At 50.7% G+C, this 17,297-nt stretch overlaps 4 protein-coding genes and 1 long non-coding RNA gene across 6 annotated transcripts; 3 read left to right on the top strand and 2 right to left on the bottom strand.

The window, feature by feature from the left end:
- Positions 1-782: 782 nt before the first annotated feature.
- ncm (pre-mRNA-splicing factor nucampholin) lies at positions 783-4,626 on the bottom strand. Its single transcript, XM_003748407.1, has 5 exons — positions 4,506-4,626; positions 3,810-3,992; positions 3,341-3,546; positions 1,128-3,168; positions 783-991 (listed from the first exon to the last, which is right to left on the bottom strand). Exons 1-5 carry the CDS (start codon positions 4,514-4,516, stop codon positions 826-828), a joined length of 2,607 nt encoding a protein of 868 aa, XP_003748455.1. The 5' UTR covers positions 4,517-4,626; the 3' UTR covers positions 783-825.
- A 1,220-nt stretch (positions 4,627-5,846) lies between these two features.
- Positions 5,847-10,271, top strand: LOC100908755 (histone-lysine N-methyltransferase EZH2). The gene is made up of 9 exons (XM_029112868.1): positions 5,847-5,970; positions 6,484-6,686; positions 6,779-7,226; positions 7,347-7,622; positions 7,752-7,991; positions 8,696-9,131; positions 9,262-9,523; positions 9,646-9,893; positions 9,989-10,271. Exons 1-9 carry the CDS (start codon positions 5,847-5,849, stop codon positions 10,050-10,052), a joined length of 2,301 nt encoding a protein of 766 aa, XP_028968701.1. The 3' UTR covers positions 10,053-10,271.
- Positions 10,272-10,872: 601 nt separating this feature from the next.
- On the top strand, positions 10,873-11,526 carry LOC100907868 (hornerin). The gene has a single exon (XM_003748317.2). It carries the CDS (start codon positions 10,873-10,875, stop codon positions 11,524-11,526), a length of 654 nt encoding a protein of 217 aa, XP_003748365.1.
- Positions 11,527-11,772: 246 nt separating this feature from the next.
- LOC100908007 (uncharacterized) lies at positions 11,773-12,799 on the bottom strand. 2 transcript variants are annotated; one of them, XR_145710.1, is made up of 4 exons: positions 12,668-12,799; positions 12,241-12,292; positions 11,975-12,117; positions 11,773-11,892 (listed from the first exon to the last, which is right to left on the bottom strand). It is a non-coding gene; the product is annotated as an uncharacterized LOC100908007 (long non-coding RNA). The 2 variants fall into 2 exon arrangements; XR_001951237.1 differs by having other exon boundaries at positions 11,807-11,892; positions 11,975-12,105; positions 12,668-12,773.
- A 119-nt stretch (positions 12,800-12,918) lies between these two features.
- Positions 12,919-16,960, top strand: LOC100908147 (ATP-dependent RNA helicase DDX42). The gene is made up of 11 exons (XM_003748318.1): positions 12,919-13,019; positions 13,527-13,773; positions 13,862-14,054; positions 14,138-14,327; positions 14,475-14,699; positions 14,796-14,965; positions 15,118-15,324; positions 15,429-15,759; positions 15,897-16,077; positions 16,186-16,546; positions 16,738-16,960. The coding sequence occupies exons 2-11, from the start codon at positions 13,541-13,543 to the stop codon at positions 16,891-16,893; spliced, it is 2,247 nt and encodes a 748-aa protein (XP_003748366.1). The 5' UTR covers positions 12,919-13,019; positions 13,527-13,540; the 3' UTR covers positions 16,894-16,960.
- Positions 16,961-17,297: the final 337 nt, after the last annotated feature.

Genomic DNA, 17,297 nt, shown 5'->3' on the forward strand with positions numbered 1-17,297 from the left:
CACCTAGCATAACCAAAGAGAGAGCTTCGACGATTCCGTGTCAGATTCGTGCAATACCCGGCCCCGGCTCCAATACACAGGATATTGTCGGTCTTTCTAATGGATATAGTTTCTCGGTTTCTTCGCGTGACCGTGACATAGGGCATTCCCCCGAAAATGCCAGCATTTTCGACCCGGAACACGTTCTTGAGAAAGAATCTGAGAATATATCATCCTGACTTTATTCGTAGCCCGTTTTCTTACCTTATGAGAGCGACCTGTTTTCCACGAATCGGCGACGTGACGACACGACCATCGATAATAATCGATTTCTTTCCTACTTTTGTGGAAACTCGAAAGGCGTGGACACCGCCTCCGCCAGGTGGGTGTCGAGCAAAACTCCGAGCAAATCGCCAACGTGCAGACCAGAGATCGGTCAGCCACGACAAGCACGGAGAGCATCGGTCGACACAGATCACGATGAAAGTCCACAGAAGGAGCGATAGGTTCGCGTCGAGCTATCACCAGAGACTCGCTCTGAATTGAATTGAGCCTTCCGCCGATCGAATAACTTGATGGGGCGGGAACGTGAAGGAGCCGAATCCGGTAGCCTCGACATCGCTTGCGGGATTCCGATCTCCCGATGAGCTACAGGAAAACTATTCCAGGAATTTCTCGTCGAGAATGCAGTCAGCTGAAAAGCTCTTAGCGCGGATTTATTATGTACATACATCGGTCAATATTTCACAAGTTTATCATCTCCTGCTCGAACATTTTTAGCATCGGCCCGCTCTGAGGACGAGCCTTCTCGATTACTGTATCCATGCCGCGTTCTCAGGGTTACTCCTATCCCGACGACGAATCGTCATCACTCGAGGACGACGACGAAGAGGATGATGACGACGAAGAGGATGATGACGACGAAGAGGATGATGAGGAGGACGGGGACGGACGGACCGGTGCGACTGCTGGCTTCTTCGGCATGGTCTTGAGATGATTACGCAAGTCATCGCTGGAAAATAAGAACACGAACATTTTTGACGTCACCTGTGATTGCAGATTTGGACTCCTCCGAGAGGCTCCGCAGAGAAGAAGGAATCTACGGCCCGTCCCAATTGCGGGACCGATCCAAATGAAAATAAACTTACGTGAGACCTCCTAACCCTATGGAGGTGAAGAAATTGATGGCGAATCTCGTGTTCTCCGGCGAATCTCTGGGGAAGAGCCCGTCGAAGGCTTCCTGCAGGGTGGGGTCTCTCACTCGTTCGTTCAATTTCATCAGACCCATGAATTCCGCTAATTCTTGGAAGAGGATTTTGATGAAAATTCTCGAGGAAGAGTTGGTTGTCTCCTCCCCGAGTTTGATGATAGACAGGACCTGCCATGGGATGGCGTCAGAAAACAATAAACTCGCGAAGAATTTCGCACAGTTTCGTAACTTATTCGTGTCCAGACGATGGACCGTCTCGTAGGCGTTGACGAATATTTCACAGAAGGGCTCCAAATATTCTTTCCGGATGAGGCACAGACGTTGAGCGACCAATGCGAAAAACTGCTCGTAGGTTCTCTGCTGGGAGCAACAATCCAGAATCATGTGACACATTTCCGGGATCTGATTCGGTTGGATGCGCAATTTCATTAATTTATGCACACATTCGTCGAAGCTCAACGAACTCTGAATCGTGAGGAAAACCGTCCGTCGGAGAGCAACGAGATTCGTCTCGGTGTTATCGACGATTTGATCCGCTTTCGCTTCGGCGTTTTCCTCATCCGAATCGTCGTCCGAGGACGATCCCGAGGATCCGTCTTCGCTCTCCGAGCCGCTCTCGCCGATGATGACTTTATATATGCCCTGATACTTCTCCTCGTTCTCTTCGTATTGAGGATCGAATTTGAACGCGTTCAGACCGTCCTGGCCGTCATTGACTTCTTCGAGAGTGATAACGTGAGTGTATTGATCTTCATCCTGGACGAGATCAAGTTCCGGGACCACCGACGGGTGATCCTTGAAGCCATCCTTACGAACCGCAGCCAAGACCTCGATCATGTACTGACATCGTTTATCTACTTTGCCCTCGTGGAGAATATGGCGGAGACTTTCCATGATCCCGAGGAGGCCTCGCGGGGAAACTTCGGTGAGCTTCCGTCCCACCTCTTTCAGGAAAGCGATCGCGACCTCGACGGAGTCTTCGGTTGGTTTCTCCAGGAGCAACGTCAGGATTTCGAGAGCGGAAATCTCGTGGGCGACTTGCTGATTCACAAGATGAGCGAGGAATTTCACCGCCGCAACGCACATGGCCTTGTCGTTCCGGCGGAAGCCTCTCTTGAATTGGAGTATCACTCTTTTCAGGATCAACTCTCCGGTCTGGGGGAATTTGGAGTTGATGACAGCCGTCAAGGCCGCGTAAACGTGCGTGAATGTCGTCGAGAAAGCCTGAGCTTGCATTATGGATCGGGCCAGGACACCGCGTCCACGTACGAGGTTCTCGCGGAAAAGTTCGTGCACGATGTCTTTCAAGTTAGAGACGTTAACTTTGTTTACAAGACCGTTTATGCTCTTCTTGAGTGCTTCCCACGCGATACGTTGGTACTCAACGCTTCCCTTATTCGTGATCTGCCTCTGCATTTCCCGGAGCTTCGCCGGTGGTATGTAAGCACCACCGGTCCGCGTCAGCATGGGGTCCAGCGCTTTTCTTTTCGGTGGCTCAGTCTCCGGCGGAGCTTTTGGGGGGACCATAACCACGCGGGACTTCATGCGCTTATCGGAATCGCTCCGCTCGTCATCTGTCGCGCTGGCGGACTCTGAATCTTGTTGGCGGTTTCCCCTTGCGGGTTTCTTTTTCTTCCGGTTCCGATTCTCTTGATCCGAATCTTTGTTATCACTGTCACTCTCCTCCTTGGGTTCCGACCTCGTCGATCGGCGGCGCTTCCGGTGCGTTCTGTTTCCATGGGGAGCAGTGGTGTCTTGCGTTGGCGCGGTATCGTCACCGCTCTCGCTACCAGAGGAGGGGGAATCGGCAACGGTTCCTCGGACTTTCTTGGGTGCCTCGGTCTGTTCTGCTGATGGCTGTGGCTTGTCGTCGATTTCGCCCTCGCTTTCCGCCGCCTGGAGCTGGAGTACATCGGGATGCTCGCCGGATTCGGTAGCACTCCGGACCGCTGTCTGCGCGTCGTCCGCACTCGGCCTTCCTGTATAGAGGGAAGAGAATAATTGTCAACGGGTTCGGAAGCTACCACAGAGGCAAATGGAGGCTGAATAAATGTCAACATCATTGGCCATGGAACGTTTCCACATTTTCCCAGAAGGGTTGATATTTATCATACACCCGTATGTAATAGATGCCTAGTTCGTTTTTCTTACGTTTCGTCATTTCGAGGTACTTTTCGTTGATCGTTTTCAATTTCGCCAGAGCCTTCTGACTCTTGTCTTCGCTACTCTCACGTTCTTGTGAAGTACCACGTCTGCTCACGGATGTCTCTCTCGATGACGCTGCCGATTCTGTCCGAACACAAATTATTTCCTCACAGCGCCCGCGGTCTCGGTCGGCGTTTCGCTCCTCAGCGTAGCTGCAATATACGATTCCCATCGTTTAGCTCCTCCAATGCGGAACGACCAAGCACCGAATCGACTATGTTTCGACATAATTTGATTCCCGCTCCCTGTGTCAATTCCGATCCTCCCTACGAGAGTTTTGAATTAGACCTCTCAAAATCACCGAATGTGAAAGCATCTCATTCTTTCAGGAACTATTCCCATGCCAAGCACACTTTCAGGTTCCCCGCTTTTTCAGCCTTCTCTACTCTTCAAGAGGTCTGCATGCCTGGCGTACCGTCTGTCTCTTTCACGAGTGATTGTGTCTCGGGAGTCGTCTCTCCGGCTTGAGCCGCTATCTACTGTGCGTTCGCGTGCCGCCCGTTCAGGAGTTGCGCTCCTCGATGTATCTGAGCTTGATGCCCTCTTCGATGACTTCCGATCCGGTTCTCCATCAGAGGATGAAGAGGAATCGTCACGCCTACAAAGAACGGATCACCCGTGAAATCTCGATCTGACAAGGATGCTTTCGCATTCGGCAAGCCTCCCCGGTTGGAGCACTTGTGCGGGGGTCCGCGGATACCACTCTCGAAAGCCCTCACCCGTATGACAAGGGGAGGTTTCTAACTGTGGGGGCCTACCGTTTGGCTCCTTGACATCGATCGAGCCCGGCGGATCGCTCAGTGTAATTCATAGAGATTAAGTAATTGTCGGGATGCGCGTTCCCCTACCCCATCCGCTCGGAACAGTTTCTATGACTCCACGAGAATCGCATGAGATGATCGAGAGAGTTCTCGTGGCGATCATATTCCAGCATTCATGCACTCACTGGAGAGTAAACAAATTTCACGAGCAGAAGCCCTGATTGTCGAGAACACGCGTATGATAACTTCGATCGTTTCACAGCGGGAGTGACAGGGGCGGCATCTGATTCCAGTCGTTCGGAACCCCTGGTTGCGTTCTGCATCCTCGATGCCTTGATTTGTTGACTCACCTCTTCGGCATAACTCGATGGTCACAGCTCGCCGTACAATCCGCAATTATCCGCTATCAGTCAAAGCACCGCCAGAATTTCGCTCCAAAGCGTGAACAATACGTTTTTCACAGACCGCCCGATTTGTTGACAAACACGAGCGGGCCGCCAAAGCAGCGGGCAGGGGCCCAGCTTTCCGAGAAGTCCAATCCTACCGAAATTCTCTGATTTCTCTTCTGCCACGAACGAAATCGTCTCAAGTCCCCCTCTACGCGAACTTCCTGCAATCTAACATCCTAGCCCTCACACGTTCCGAATAATATTCCGATTCGGGATCCTGTCGAAATCGGAGAAAAGGAGCTACGTGCCGCTGATTTAGCGGACAGGTCGGCGGGTTCGCCGTTGCATCTAGCTGGAGTGCTCCCCAACAGCTTTTTATCCCGTCCAGCTGAGTTTGGAATGATTGTTTTATGTTGCAGTTATTCATAAATCTGCCCACGTGTGCTGATCACTCCGGGTGGTGATTGATTGTTGCTCATAGCGATGATTGATTGGATGCTGAGGTGAAGCGTGTGATCCGAGTGAGTACTTCTCATTCTCATGGGTCGCTTGGGACCCTGCACGACGAGCTGAGAGGCGAATGATGGGACGAGCCTATGAAATTGAAGGCCATAAACGCTTGGGGATTTCTTCTTCAGACGCGAGCTCCTTCCTGTGCCAGGGGGGGTTTCGTGGCTGGCTTCGGAGCTGAGTCCAGCCGAGAAAGAACTGGAGAGGAGCGGGATTCCGGGTCGAAGACTTGAGTCCCTCCGGAGCTCGTTTTCGCGGAACCGCTCGATTATACGTAATATTTGAGCGGTACAAAACGGTGCTGCTGAATCATCGTGGAAGTGAATGCTATATCGGATGCCGGGCCTCGAGCTTCGATTCCCGAAGCTGCGAAATCTCACTTGTTCTCGATTTTGCATCCATGCTCGTCTGCTGGCACAGAGATCATTGACGATCTGCCAGAATTCGAGAAGACTTCTGTGAGCGAGGGACGGTGGGATTCTCCATCCAATTCTGTTTTTCACGGGGAAGCATAGCAGCCGTTTCCGATGGGATGCAACGAAATATGCTTTCGACTTCATGGAAAAGTATGCACTTCGATGATCGGGGAACATTCGAATCCAGATCTGAGATTCAAGGCCTCTCCGTTTACCCAAGCCCTACAGGACTTGAACCGTCGGTATAATACTGTGGTACCTCGACTTACGATCTTAATCCGTTCCCGGAGACCGATCGCAAGTCGAAACAGAATTTCTCATGGGAGCCCATTGTGGGGCGATTGATCAGCTCAGAGCGGAGTAGAAGGACCGCGAAATGTGTATTTATCGACAACAAAACCTCAGTTCATTAGTTGTGTACATATTGATTCAGAGCGAGTCGAGCGACAACCGCGAATCATTCGTCCCGAAAAATTGGACGCAAGTCGAATTAATCGTTCGTAAGTCGAAACAAATTCTTCTACAAAAAAAGATCGTAAGTCGAATCGTTCGTAAGTCGAGACGATCGTAAGTCGAAATACCACTGTATTTCCCTAGTTGTTAGTCATCATCACAATCGAGCTCCCGATAAAAGGCTAGTATTGCGAAAAAGAATCTGACCGCGCGAGAATGCCGAAAAATCCGTAGGGAGACCCATGTGCATTATGCATGATGAACGTCGCGAGGTACCAATAACTCCTTGGGGGAATCTGTTTATAGAGGGGGAGCTCCAACGTGGCTCTTCTTAGGGGTGCGGCATTCTTCTCTAGCTCCCTTAAGGGAAGAGAAGTTCGTCGTGTCCTCGCATCGAGGCTCGTTCGTCGATATTTTCATTGTTCAATGGCTAGCTGCTGACCACGCAGCGGGGAGTACCGGGCACACGGGGAAGCATTGACGAAAGGGCTCCTGTTCCCGGCGAGGCTTCCAAATCTATGATATTCTTCTGGATCTCAAACGTTTGTTTCTCTCGACAGACCAGCTTGTTATGGAGGGCCGAAGCAGTAGGAGACTGTCGCAGTTGGCCGACAAGGAGACGAAGAATGGCGGTAGGCCCGAGCGACGGGAGAAAGCGGACATCTCGAAGTATGATATTCCGCTCAAAATCAAGAAACGGGTCGAACAGGAGTATAAGAAGATCCTGACAGCTCATAAAGAAATGAGGACTCAGCAAATCATTGTGAGGACTCCTCCCACGAAAATCGTGCCAATCGGGTTATGCTGCATTCCCGGCCTTCCCGTCTCGCTAATAACGGTCCCTCTCTATCCCAGGAAAAATACTCCGACAACTGCAGATATATTCAGAGTACACTAGACGCAACGAGGACTGTGAAGAAGTATACACGACGACCCATATCGTCGTTCCCCGAAATGCCATCTCAAGGCAAACTCGGCAAAACGGTTTCGATAGAAATTCAGAACGAACCCAAGAAAACGGTGCCTTGTAGGCTCATGAATGCGGTGCAGTCGATTCCTAACATGTACATCTGGGCACCGACCCAACAGAATTTCCTTGTTGAAGACGAAACCGTTCTGCACAATATTCCCTACATGGGCGATGATCAGGACGACACGTTCATAAAAGAACTGATAAGCAACTACGATGGCAGAATTCACGGCGACAATGACTGTAAAAACTCTGTGAACGATGAAAGGCTCATCGAGCTGGTCCACGCCCTGATGAACTATGAAGATGTGGGAACTATGTATACACCAAAAGGTACGGTTTTCGACCGTGAGCGCCTCCGAATGGGTTTCAGTATTCTTAATTCAGACAGTTCAATTCTACCCTAACGTTTCCGTCGCGGCTGTATCGAGTTCTAAAAGCCATTCTCCACAGAGCTAGAAGATAATTCGTCGGATCCACCCGAATACCTGTTTGCGTGCGTTCTGTCGATGTGTCCGTCTCTGGCTGCTTCGCCCCATGATCTCCTGGAGAAGTACCGCCAGCTGACCGGCAAGGGCCCGAAAGTACCGGTCGGACAGTGCACTCCGAGTATTGACGGTTGCGGCGCGCTCTCGGTACCACGAGACCAGAGCATGCACTCCTTCAAAGCTTTATTTTGCCGGAGGTGCTACAAATACGATTGTTTCTTGCACTGTGAGTTCCTTCGGTGCATAGCGGGTCATCGCCACTTCAGTAGCCGGCCTTCAAGCGCTCGGAGCGGAGGGGGTGCTCGGCATATTCCTGGGACGGACATTCCGTCAGGATTGATTTTTGAAAAACTTCAACCTCGTATTGCAGCGCTACCCTCGTATCCGCAACCCAAGAGAAGGTATTACGACATGAAAGTGGATGTTGAAGCTTGCGGCGACAAATGCTTCCTGCACCTGACCGGTGTACGAGAAGAGAGAGCGAGGGAAGAAATCGAAGGTGCTCAGAAGGGCATGGAGGAGAAGGGACATGATAGCGGTAATGAAGGAAGTGAAGACAGCAGTGATTGCGGCGTTCAACGTCAGAAAATCACTGTCAACTCGTTAGCAAGTAAGTCTTTAATGATTCCTGATGCTCTTAGCGGGGCAGCGGCGTCGAATAATTCACGCGGGACTTAAACTCCGAAGGCTAGCAGCGGAGCAATAGACGAAGGCCTTCATATGAGACACAAACTCGATTCCGGAAATATGAGGACAGGTTTTGATTTCTCCCCAACCTGGATGGCTCGATGCCCTGGATGGGCCCTTGATCGGTCGTAAAGTCGCGGGTCTTGACTCGGATCCCGAAGATTCAGCATTGCGCCCCAAAACTTAGACAAACATGATCGGGCACCCGTTTTCCCCCGAGCCCCTAGAAATCCATCATTTCGACAACCGCACCTTGCAACAGAAAGAGATAATAACCTCGGATATTGTTATCAATCCTAGAACGACAGTTTCGCTCTACGAATCGCAGAAAATCACATCGAGCACCATCGTGCAGTTACGATTCAGGTACACAGACGCGCGCACGATTGCAATGAAATTCGGTCGTAATCCTTCAGCACGCGCCTCTGCAAAACCCAATCCTCTAGGCTGAACTCCACACCTTAGGTCGAAGATACCGTCTCGGACCGATAGACGCCTTGATACGCCGAGAATTTCATTTCGATCCCTGTCAGCTTACCGCGCTTCTCTTTTTTTTCGTGGATCCTCCGTTCAGATCTCACGAAGCTCTGAGGACGGATGAATGACCGGGATTCTTCATTTTTTCAGCAGATTCGGAACGCACTAGTCTGTCGTATCCTCACAGTCAGCTCACTGCCAAGGAGCTAGAAGAAAGCTGGAGTCCTGCCGAAATGTCGATGTTTCGAGTTTTATCGAAACCGTTTTACAAGAATTATTGCGCCATGTCAGCAATACTTGTCTCAAAAACTTGCGCTCAGGTTTACACGTTCGCCCTGATAGAGCAGTCCGAAGAGCATGCGCCCCCAGAGGACGATGACAGCAGACGTCAGAAGAAAAAGAAGAAGCAGAAGTTGTGGTCGACGCATTCCCGAAAGTTCCAAGTGAAAAATGGAGGATCCAACCTCGCCTGCCAATACATTCCCTGCAAGCATCCAGGACAGCTCTGCGATCAGAACTGTCAGTGTGTTCAAGTGGGCAACTTCTGCGAGAAATTCTGTCATTGCGCTCCCGATTGCATTCATCGGTAGGGGATCGAATCGGAATATTCAATGGACTCCAGATATCGTACCGATAGATTCGTAGATTATCATCGACAAAGTGTTCCAAGGTTACGAGTAGGAATAGTCTAACCAATTTTTCTTGACCCATGGCAGGTTCCCGGGTTGTCGCTGCAAAGCACAGTGTAACACAAAGCAATGCCCTTGTTATCTCGCTGTTCGAGAGTGCGACCCGGATTTGTGCCAAGCCTGCGGCGCGGATCAGCTGGCTGTAGCCAATATAACCTGCAAGAACGTTTGCCTCCAGCGAGGGTTGCGAAAACATCTGCTGATGGCTCCGAGCGATATCGCTGGCTGGGGAATCTACCTGAAGGATGCCGCGGCTAAAAATGAATTCATATCCGAGTACTGCGGAGAGGTGAGCGCCGTGCTTCGATCTTCATTCCTCCATATCACTGATCGTGTGGACGGGGCCCCAATTTGAAAGAACGATGGTTGAACCGAGAAGTTTGGACTTGGAAACGTTGCGCTTCGTTCCAGATTATCTCCCAGGACGAAGCCGATAGGCGAGGGAAAGTATACGACAAGTACATGTGCTCTTTTCTGTTCAACTTGAACAGCGAGTACGTAGTTGACGCGACGCGCAAAGGCAACAAAATCCGGTTTGCCAATCACTCGATCCAGCCCAACTGCTACGCGAAAGTTCTCATGGTTAACGGAGATCACCGCATAGGCATTTTCGCGAATCGGAACATACTTCCTGGAGAGGAGTTGTTTTTCGACTATAGGTGAGCATCTCGATCCAGGTGACGATATCGTAATCATCTGATGGGAGTGAAAACTCAGACAGAGGTCCATTGATGAGATCGTCCCCTGTTTACAGATACGGACCAACCGAACAACTGAAGTTCGTTAACATCGAGAGGGACATAGAATTTAGGATGTGACCGATGCGGAACCCAGGGTCCCATACGACGATCTGAAGTGACTCACCTGATTCGGTCACGCATCACTGCCATTTTGACTGAACGAATCTGTTCTCTTTCATCTGCACGCAAGAAGCCCCAGCGGAAGGAGAGAATTATCTCAATTGCGGTGTACATACGAAAAGACGGATGATATCCCAATAGCGCGAATTTAATAATTTTTGCGCTCCATATCCTCGAATGAGCATTTCTGAGACTTTGAAGTTCGCTCACTAGAGCTGTGAAAGTTGAAATGAAAGTTACGCAAGGCGAAATCAGGCATCGCGATGGGTGAAGTAGAAGTTCGTAAAGACTCCTTCCCCAAGCGGTACGATGATACGTATGCGCAGACTGCATGAAGAAATTGTTCACGAAAATAAATGTCTGGTTCTGAAAGTGCGAAATAATCTTCATTTTCGAGCTCAGTCAATCAGAGATTTCACCCGAATCCAAGAAAACGAGCAGCGGCTGAACTTGATCTCTATGAGGTCATGATGACAACGTATGATGCTCCGGGAACGGAGCTCTTATCGACTGGAAGATTACGTCATTTTTAGCGATCTGTGATCCCCCTCCGCTGTTATCATCAATAAATAAATATGACGTCACACTCGGTAGCCAAGGCGAGCTTTCTGAAGAGTAAGATAGCGGAGAAGGAGAGAAATGCTCCGAGAGGGGTTTCGATACGTTTGATTAGGTGAGCGTCAGACAAGAGCTTCGATGCCTGATATAAAGGCGACGAGCTCGGAGAAGAGTATCACTTCTGCATAGAGTCGAACAACAACCCGGGAAGATCTCCACCATGCGCATCCTCATTTGCTCTGCGACTCTCCTCTCCGCTGTCTTCGCTGCGCCCGCCACAACCGGAGGCAGATCTCTGGGAGCGGCGATTGTTCCCGTAGGATCGGCATCCCAGCACGCATCTGCCTTCGACAAGGGCGCCCAGCAGGCTGCTGCTACCCACGCTCAAGGCAGCTCAAGCTACGATCATGGAACTCAGGCAGCGAAGACCTTCGGGAACAAGGAATCCTCCGGTAGCAGAGAGAGCTTCTCGCACTCGGCTGACAGCTCTCTCAATCAAGGCTCTGGAGGTTTCTCGAATGTCGGAGCCTTCGACAAAGGCTCAAATCTGGCGAGCTCAGGACAGCATCTCAGCTCCTTTGGAGGAGGACTCGGAGCCATCGGGAGCTCCTCCTCGGTCGGGTCTCATCAGCAAGGTCTCCACTCGAACGGGCACTCGGTTGGTCAAGGAGCATCAAACTTCAATCAGGGTCACAGTTCCGTGAAATCGTCGGGCAGCAAAGAAAGCTTCCACAACAAAGAATCTTTCGGTCAGGAGGGATCAGCTTCCCATGCGAAAGGGAGCGGACAACAGTCCCACGCGCAAGGCGCGCAAGGAGGACATCACGACCGAGGACAACATCAATATTCTGCCAGCCAAGGCGTGATCGGTTGAGAAGGCTCGATTCTGTGATATTTAACATAATACTCATGTATATTTACTTGAACGTTTCGCGGCACAATTGTAATAAAGTTCACCTGCTCGTGTGGACCTGACGACCGTCTCCGAAAGCAGGAGCAGGACAACATTGAATAGAGGGAACTTCCTTACTAAGATTTTTCCAAGAATGTCCGAAGGGGGTTTCGTCCACGGGAATGATTTTCCCGCTAACGACCGAAGGCATGAGAAAAATCCTCAACGAATAATTGGAACAATCTACTTCCTGTTTTATTTACAAAAGTCTCACGAGTCCCCAGTCGGTCAGGTGCGCCGTGAGTGTTTCTAGCTCCTATCGCCCGGCCCCTAAAACGCTCCGCCACTCTGAAAAGTCACAACGGTTAGATTAATAGGTTCCTCTGACGAACGGCATACGCTGCGCACGAGCTCACGATGGGACCCTCACCATCACGAGTTCTGCTTCCTGTTCTTCTAGCGGCAGTCGAGCGTATCTCCGAGGTAGAAGATTCTCTTCTATTCCCGAGCCCCGGGCTGAGGAGCCGACAGAGGCGGAAACTTTCTGATCCGACTGAGCCACTGAAAATGAAGCTGTGGCACACGGTCGTCGTCATTGAGAATGAAAAGAAAAAGGAACGGAATGCTGAACACAAGGAACGGCATTGAGTGAGTCGCTGATGGTCCAAAGGATCTCTAAAGGCTCTCTAAACTTACCGGCTCGGCCTCCCTTGCGGAATTTAATCATCGGGATATGCGGCCGCAACGCCTGCGGGGGAAAATCAGGAACTTACGTTGAGATAGACAATTCTCTATCGAGAGCACGATTGCGGACTAATCAGTTGTCAGGCTTCATATTATGAGCTGAATATTCCCTCGAGTCCGGCAGACGGCAGAGATGAATAGTCGGGCAGGAATGTGGACTTGAGCCCATGAGTGCTCGGTACCCGGGACCCTTCCTCCGAGGGGTCCCGAAATCACCAGAATCGATATCACGGACTCTTCATCCGGAACAGGTGTTCTACCTTCCTCAATTATTGACCTTCATTTGTGCCAAATTGTCGCCGCTCTGTCGGAAATTCCGTTTCCTCCCGAGCATCCCCCAGAGGCCCAAGACCTAGATCCTCCGTCTCCATCGACTCACCTTGAGAACACTGCTGGCACCAGACATCGGAAATTTCGAGAATCAATTTATCGAATAAGGATGGGAGAACAGAACCCTTCCCAGCAGCTCTTCTTCACCGTGTGCCGTGAATCTCTCCAACTTGTCCCAGACAGACGCCAGTTTTTGTTTACAAAACACTAGTGGCGGCTTTCCGCGACGACCGATACACTACCGCCACACCAGGAGAGTATCCGAAACATGGAGTAGCGATTCGCCGGGTTTTTCGGAACACAGTGATCACCCAGCAATCAATCCCCACTTTACACTTGTGTGGAGCCGACGAGAAGGCTCGAATTCCTCCTAAATTCCACCTGTCTGCGAAAGGGCAAAGGTATGTAGATACGAGGCAGAACGTCGTCCTCTGTCCAATTCTATAGGTTCTCCAGCTTCATGTTGGACGGAAGAACGTGCGCGGTCTTCCTCTGAGACGCCGCTCGCAGAAATGGAGTCAACGGGATCTTTGGAAATCTCACGCCGGCATCAGAGCCCGGATGAAGCGGCGGAGCGAATACTCTGAGGAATCTGTATCCCAAGGAACGAATCCGGCACCCGAATAATATTTCCGGACCGAATTTCTGTACCCCATTCCTTTTCCGTGCAAGTGGGAATCACCCCGAAAAAGTTTCATCAGCCATAAGACTACCGTGGCCGTCATAAGCATAGCTAAGAGTTTCTTGTGGCAGTCTGTGTCCCAGCTTCCGATTTCAACTTGAATTCTGTCGCTTCGATTCGACTCGAGATTCGAATGGCTAGCTGTAGATTATGCCGCGTGAATTTCAGAGAGGACGGACCATAGGGTACCTCAACCGCGAGCTTCACAGAGATCCGTTTCTCGTAGGTGCATTTCCCTGGATGATGTCTGGCAGAGGCCGGAGATACGATGATGAAGGGAATTACTCGTCGTACGGTAGATCCTCTGGGAGTTCCGGCAGCTCGCGAGACTTTAGAGCGGTCGCGCCTCCGGTGCAAGTGTCCAGAGCGGCTCCAACGACTAAAGGTTACACAAAGCAGACTCAAATCCAACAGACAATGGATCAAATGCCGAGTTACGATCAACTCATCAATAAGCCTCGAACCGAAGAAGAGTAAGAGTTTCAGAGAAGCGCTAGCATCTGGCTGATATTTTTTCTATCCTCAGACATATTTAGACGAATTCGTTTTCCTCTTCCATAGCTACTGGAATGAGGACGAGGATGAAACACCTCAAAAGCAGGCGAGGGACGACGACTCTGATGACGAAGAAGATCCGTTAGACGCCTTCATGGCTGATCTTAGCAAAGACATGAAAAAGCAGGATAAACCGAAGGACACCACAAAAACGTCTAAGAGGGGAATCCGGGACGATATAGAAGCCGAGGACGATGAGGTACGTCTTTCTCCATTGATGGAGCGATTCACCAATCCCGGACGAGTTGGAGGGCAGCGGAACTCATCAGTCCCCCATTGCAGGAGAGTTATTACAAATTCATGAAGGAGAATCCCTTAGCTGGTACCGCTGCTGATGAGGATGATCTGGACCTAGAATACGACGAGGACGGAAATCCGATCGCGCCGCTCAAGAGCAAATGGATCGATCCGTTGCCTGCCATAGATCACTCATTAATTCAATATCAGCCGTTCGAGAAGAACTTTTATGACGGTACGTGGTCGAAACCAGGCCTTAGAACGCAGAGGGTCTATATCTGAGAAATTCAACCGCGAGCAGCGGGCAAGCGTGGCCGAAAGATATTTCCCTCCGGAATACCAATGATATCCATTGATGGATTATTATTTTCCCGTGGGACAGAACACCCAGAAATTTCGAACCTAACGGCGGATGAGGTCCAAAAGCTCCGAACGACGCTCGGGATCAAAGTCATCGGAGCCATGGCCTCAAAACCCGTAGTTTCGTTCGCTCACATGAACCTGGACGCGAACCTCATGAAAGCTGTCCGCAAAGCCCTCTATGAAACGCCTACTCCGATCCAAGCACAAGCGATTCCCCTAGCGCTCAATGGAAGAGATCTCATCGGTGAGTCAAACCATTTAAGCTCAACAGATACCGGAGTTAGGTTCCTTGCGAAGAAAATGGAAAATGACTCGGGACGCTCACTGACTAATCTTCCAGGAATCGCCAAGACCGGATCCGGAAAAACTCTTGCATTCCTGATCCCCATACTTGTACACATCATGGATCAGGCAGAGCTGAAAGTCGGTGAAGGTCCGATCGGGTTGATCCTAGCTCCGACCCGAGAACTCGCGATGCAAATCTACACTGAAGCGAAGAAATTCGCCAAGGTACGCTCCCTATAAGGAGAAAGAAAAATTTCGCATCGGAATCCGCGTGAGGAATTCCGGCATTTTCCGAAAAGCTCGACCTTAATCATAGGGGAGTAAATCTTGAGCTTTCCCAAAGATTACCCCTGACGAAGCTCATGATTGAACCGTAGGTCTATAATGTAAATGTTGCGTGCTGTTTCGGTGGAGGATCGAAATGGGAACAGTCAAAAGCGTTGGCTGAGGGAGCCGAAATCGTCGTAGCCACTCCTGGCCGTATGATCGATATGATCAAAATGAAAGCCACAAATCTCGAGAGAGTGACGTTCCTCGTCTTGGACGAAGCGGACAGGATGTTCGATATGGGATTCGAACCTCAGGTGAGATATTGTTCACTGAGCGCTCTCCGGCGCGATGGGTACTCCGGGGACCCTTGGGATGGCGAACGATGCCGAAAGACCCTGACGAAGTTTATTTTCTCTAGGTGAGGTCGATCTGCAATCACGTGAGACCGGACAGACAATGTCTCATGTTCAGTGCCACATTCAAGAAAAGAATCGAGAAGCTGGCGCGAGACGTGCTCTCGGACCCAGTCAAGATCATCCAGGGCGACGTGGGTGAAGCCACCGAGGACGTCACGCAAATGATGATTTTCATCAAAGACAAAGAGTTGAAGGACATTGAGAACAAGAAATTCCTCTGGCTGGCCGAGAATCTCGTCGGTTTCTGCAGTCAAGGAAGCGTACTGATCTTCGTCACCAAGAAAGCGAGCTGCGAAATCGTTGCCGAGAAACTGAAACAAAGGGATCATAAACGTGAGCATTCATCGGCGGGTCACCGTCCGGATCCCCCAATGATGTCACGGAGTATTATTTCCTTCATCATGTATTTTTCTGCGAGCATCACGAACGGCTCATGTAACTAATTTGTGAAATTTCTCTCTGTCATCCAGTGGGTATGCTGCACGGCGACATCGATCAGAGCGAGCGAACGAAGCTGATCGCTGCGTTCAAACGTCAAGATTTCCCGATTCTCGTCGCAACTGATGTCTGTGCGAGAGGTTTAGACATAAGTCACATAAGGACGGTGATAAACTTCGATACGGCTCGGGACATAGATACTCATACTCATCGGTAAGAGAGGAAGGCGCATCCGGAGAATCGTGAACGCGGATATTGAGATAATCGATCAATTCGTGACAGTGGCGCTTCCCCTGAAACAGTTCCTTCTTTCTCCTTCAGCGTCGGAAGGACGGGCCGTGCTGGACAGAAGGGTTTGGCGTATACGCTATTCTCTGAAAAGGATAAGGAGTTCGCAGGGCACCTCGTGAGGAATCTCGAGGGCGCCAACCAGAAGGTTCCCAAAGATCTCATGGATCTCGCTATGCAGAGCCAGTGGTTCAGAAAGTCGCGCTTCAAGCAGGGCAAAGGCAAACACCTCGAAATGAAATCAAAGGAGAGACCGGGATTAGGATGCTCATCCCAAGGAAGCTCCTCCAACCAGCCCCAGCAACCATCGCTGAGCGAAAGTTTCGCGGCTCAGCAAACCTCCGGTGACATGAAGCCGGTGAACAGATTGGCTGTCATGAAAGCGGCTTACGGAGTGAGTTCCCGGGTCTGCTGGACTCGATTTCGGACACTACTAAACCTCGCGGAACCACGGAGTTCCCGTAGGACACGAACCAATAATCATGTTTCCGATTGCGCTCGATTTTCACTCGGTGTCGTTCTGCTCTTAGATTGGGTGCATTTGAATGGAGTGCCCGCATTCAAGCTAGTCGTTGATCGTTCCAGGCACAATTCCGAACGCAGTTCCGAGCAGCTTCGGACTCGACGAACAGCTCAGCAGGATCGCATTTCCAGCAGCCGACGCCTCCTCCACCACCACCTGCTTCCAGCGAAATGCCAGGGACAGACGAAAACAAAAAGAAGAAGTCGAGATGGGCTTGAACGATCATATCGAGCAAGATTGGATGAAGATTACTGTATATATTGCAAATACAAAACATACAATCACCGAGAAACGCGCGTCATCTCTCCTGCAGCGAGGGAAGGTGCGGGCTCTGAGCTTTCTCTCCAGGTCTGGGAAGGGGGTGGGACACGAGAGAGAATGGTGCGCGAGAATGATTTCGTCTCTTCTCTCCGATGAACTTTCTCGCTGCGAGGTCTCGATTCGTCACAAGCAGTCGATGTGACGAGAATGCCTTAGGTTTGTCGGAAGCTTGCTCGTCATTGGAATGCTGCTACTTTCACCATTACGAGTCTTACGCGCCCCTTCCCCTACGCCCCGCATACCAACTCACAAATCGCTCGGAGCTGAGCGCGGTATCCCTACCCAAGCGCCCCGCTCCGAA

This window comes from Galendromus occidentalis, unplaced genomic scaffold, assembly GCF_000255335.2.
Source record: "Galendromus occidentalis unplaced genomic scaffold, Mocc_1.1 scf7180000077530, whole genome shotgun sequence".
Lineage (NCBI taxonomy): Eukaryota > Metazoa > Arthropoda > Arachnida > Mesostigmata > Phytoseiidae > Galendromus > Galendromus occidentalis.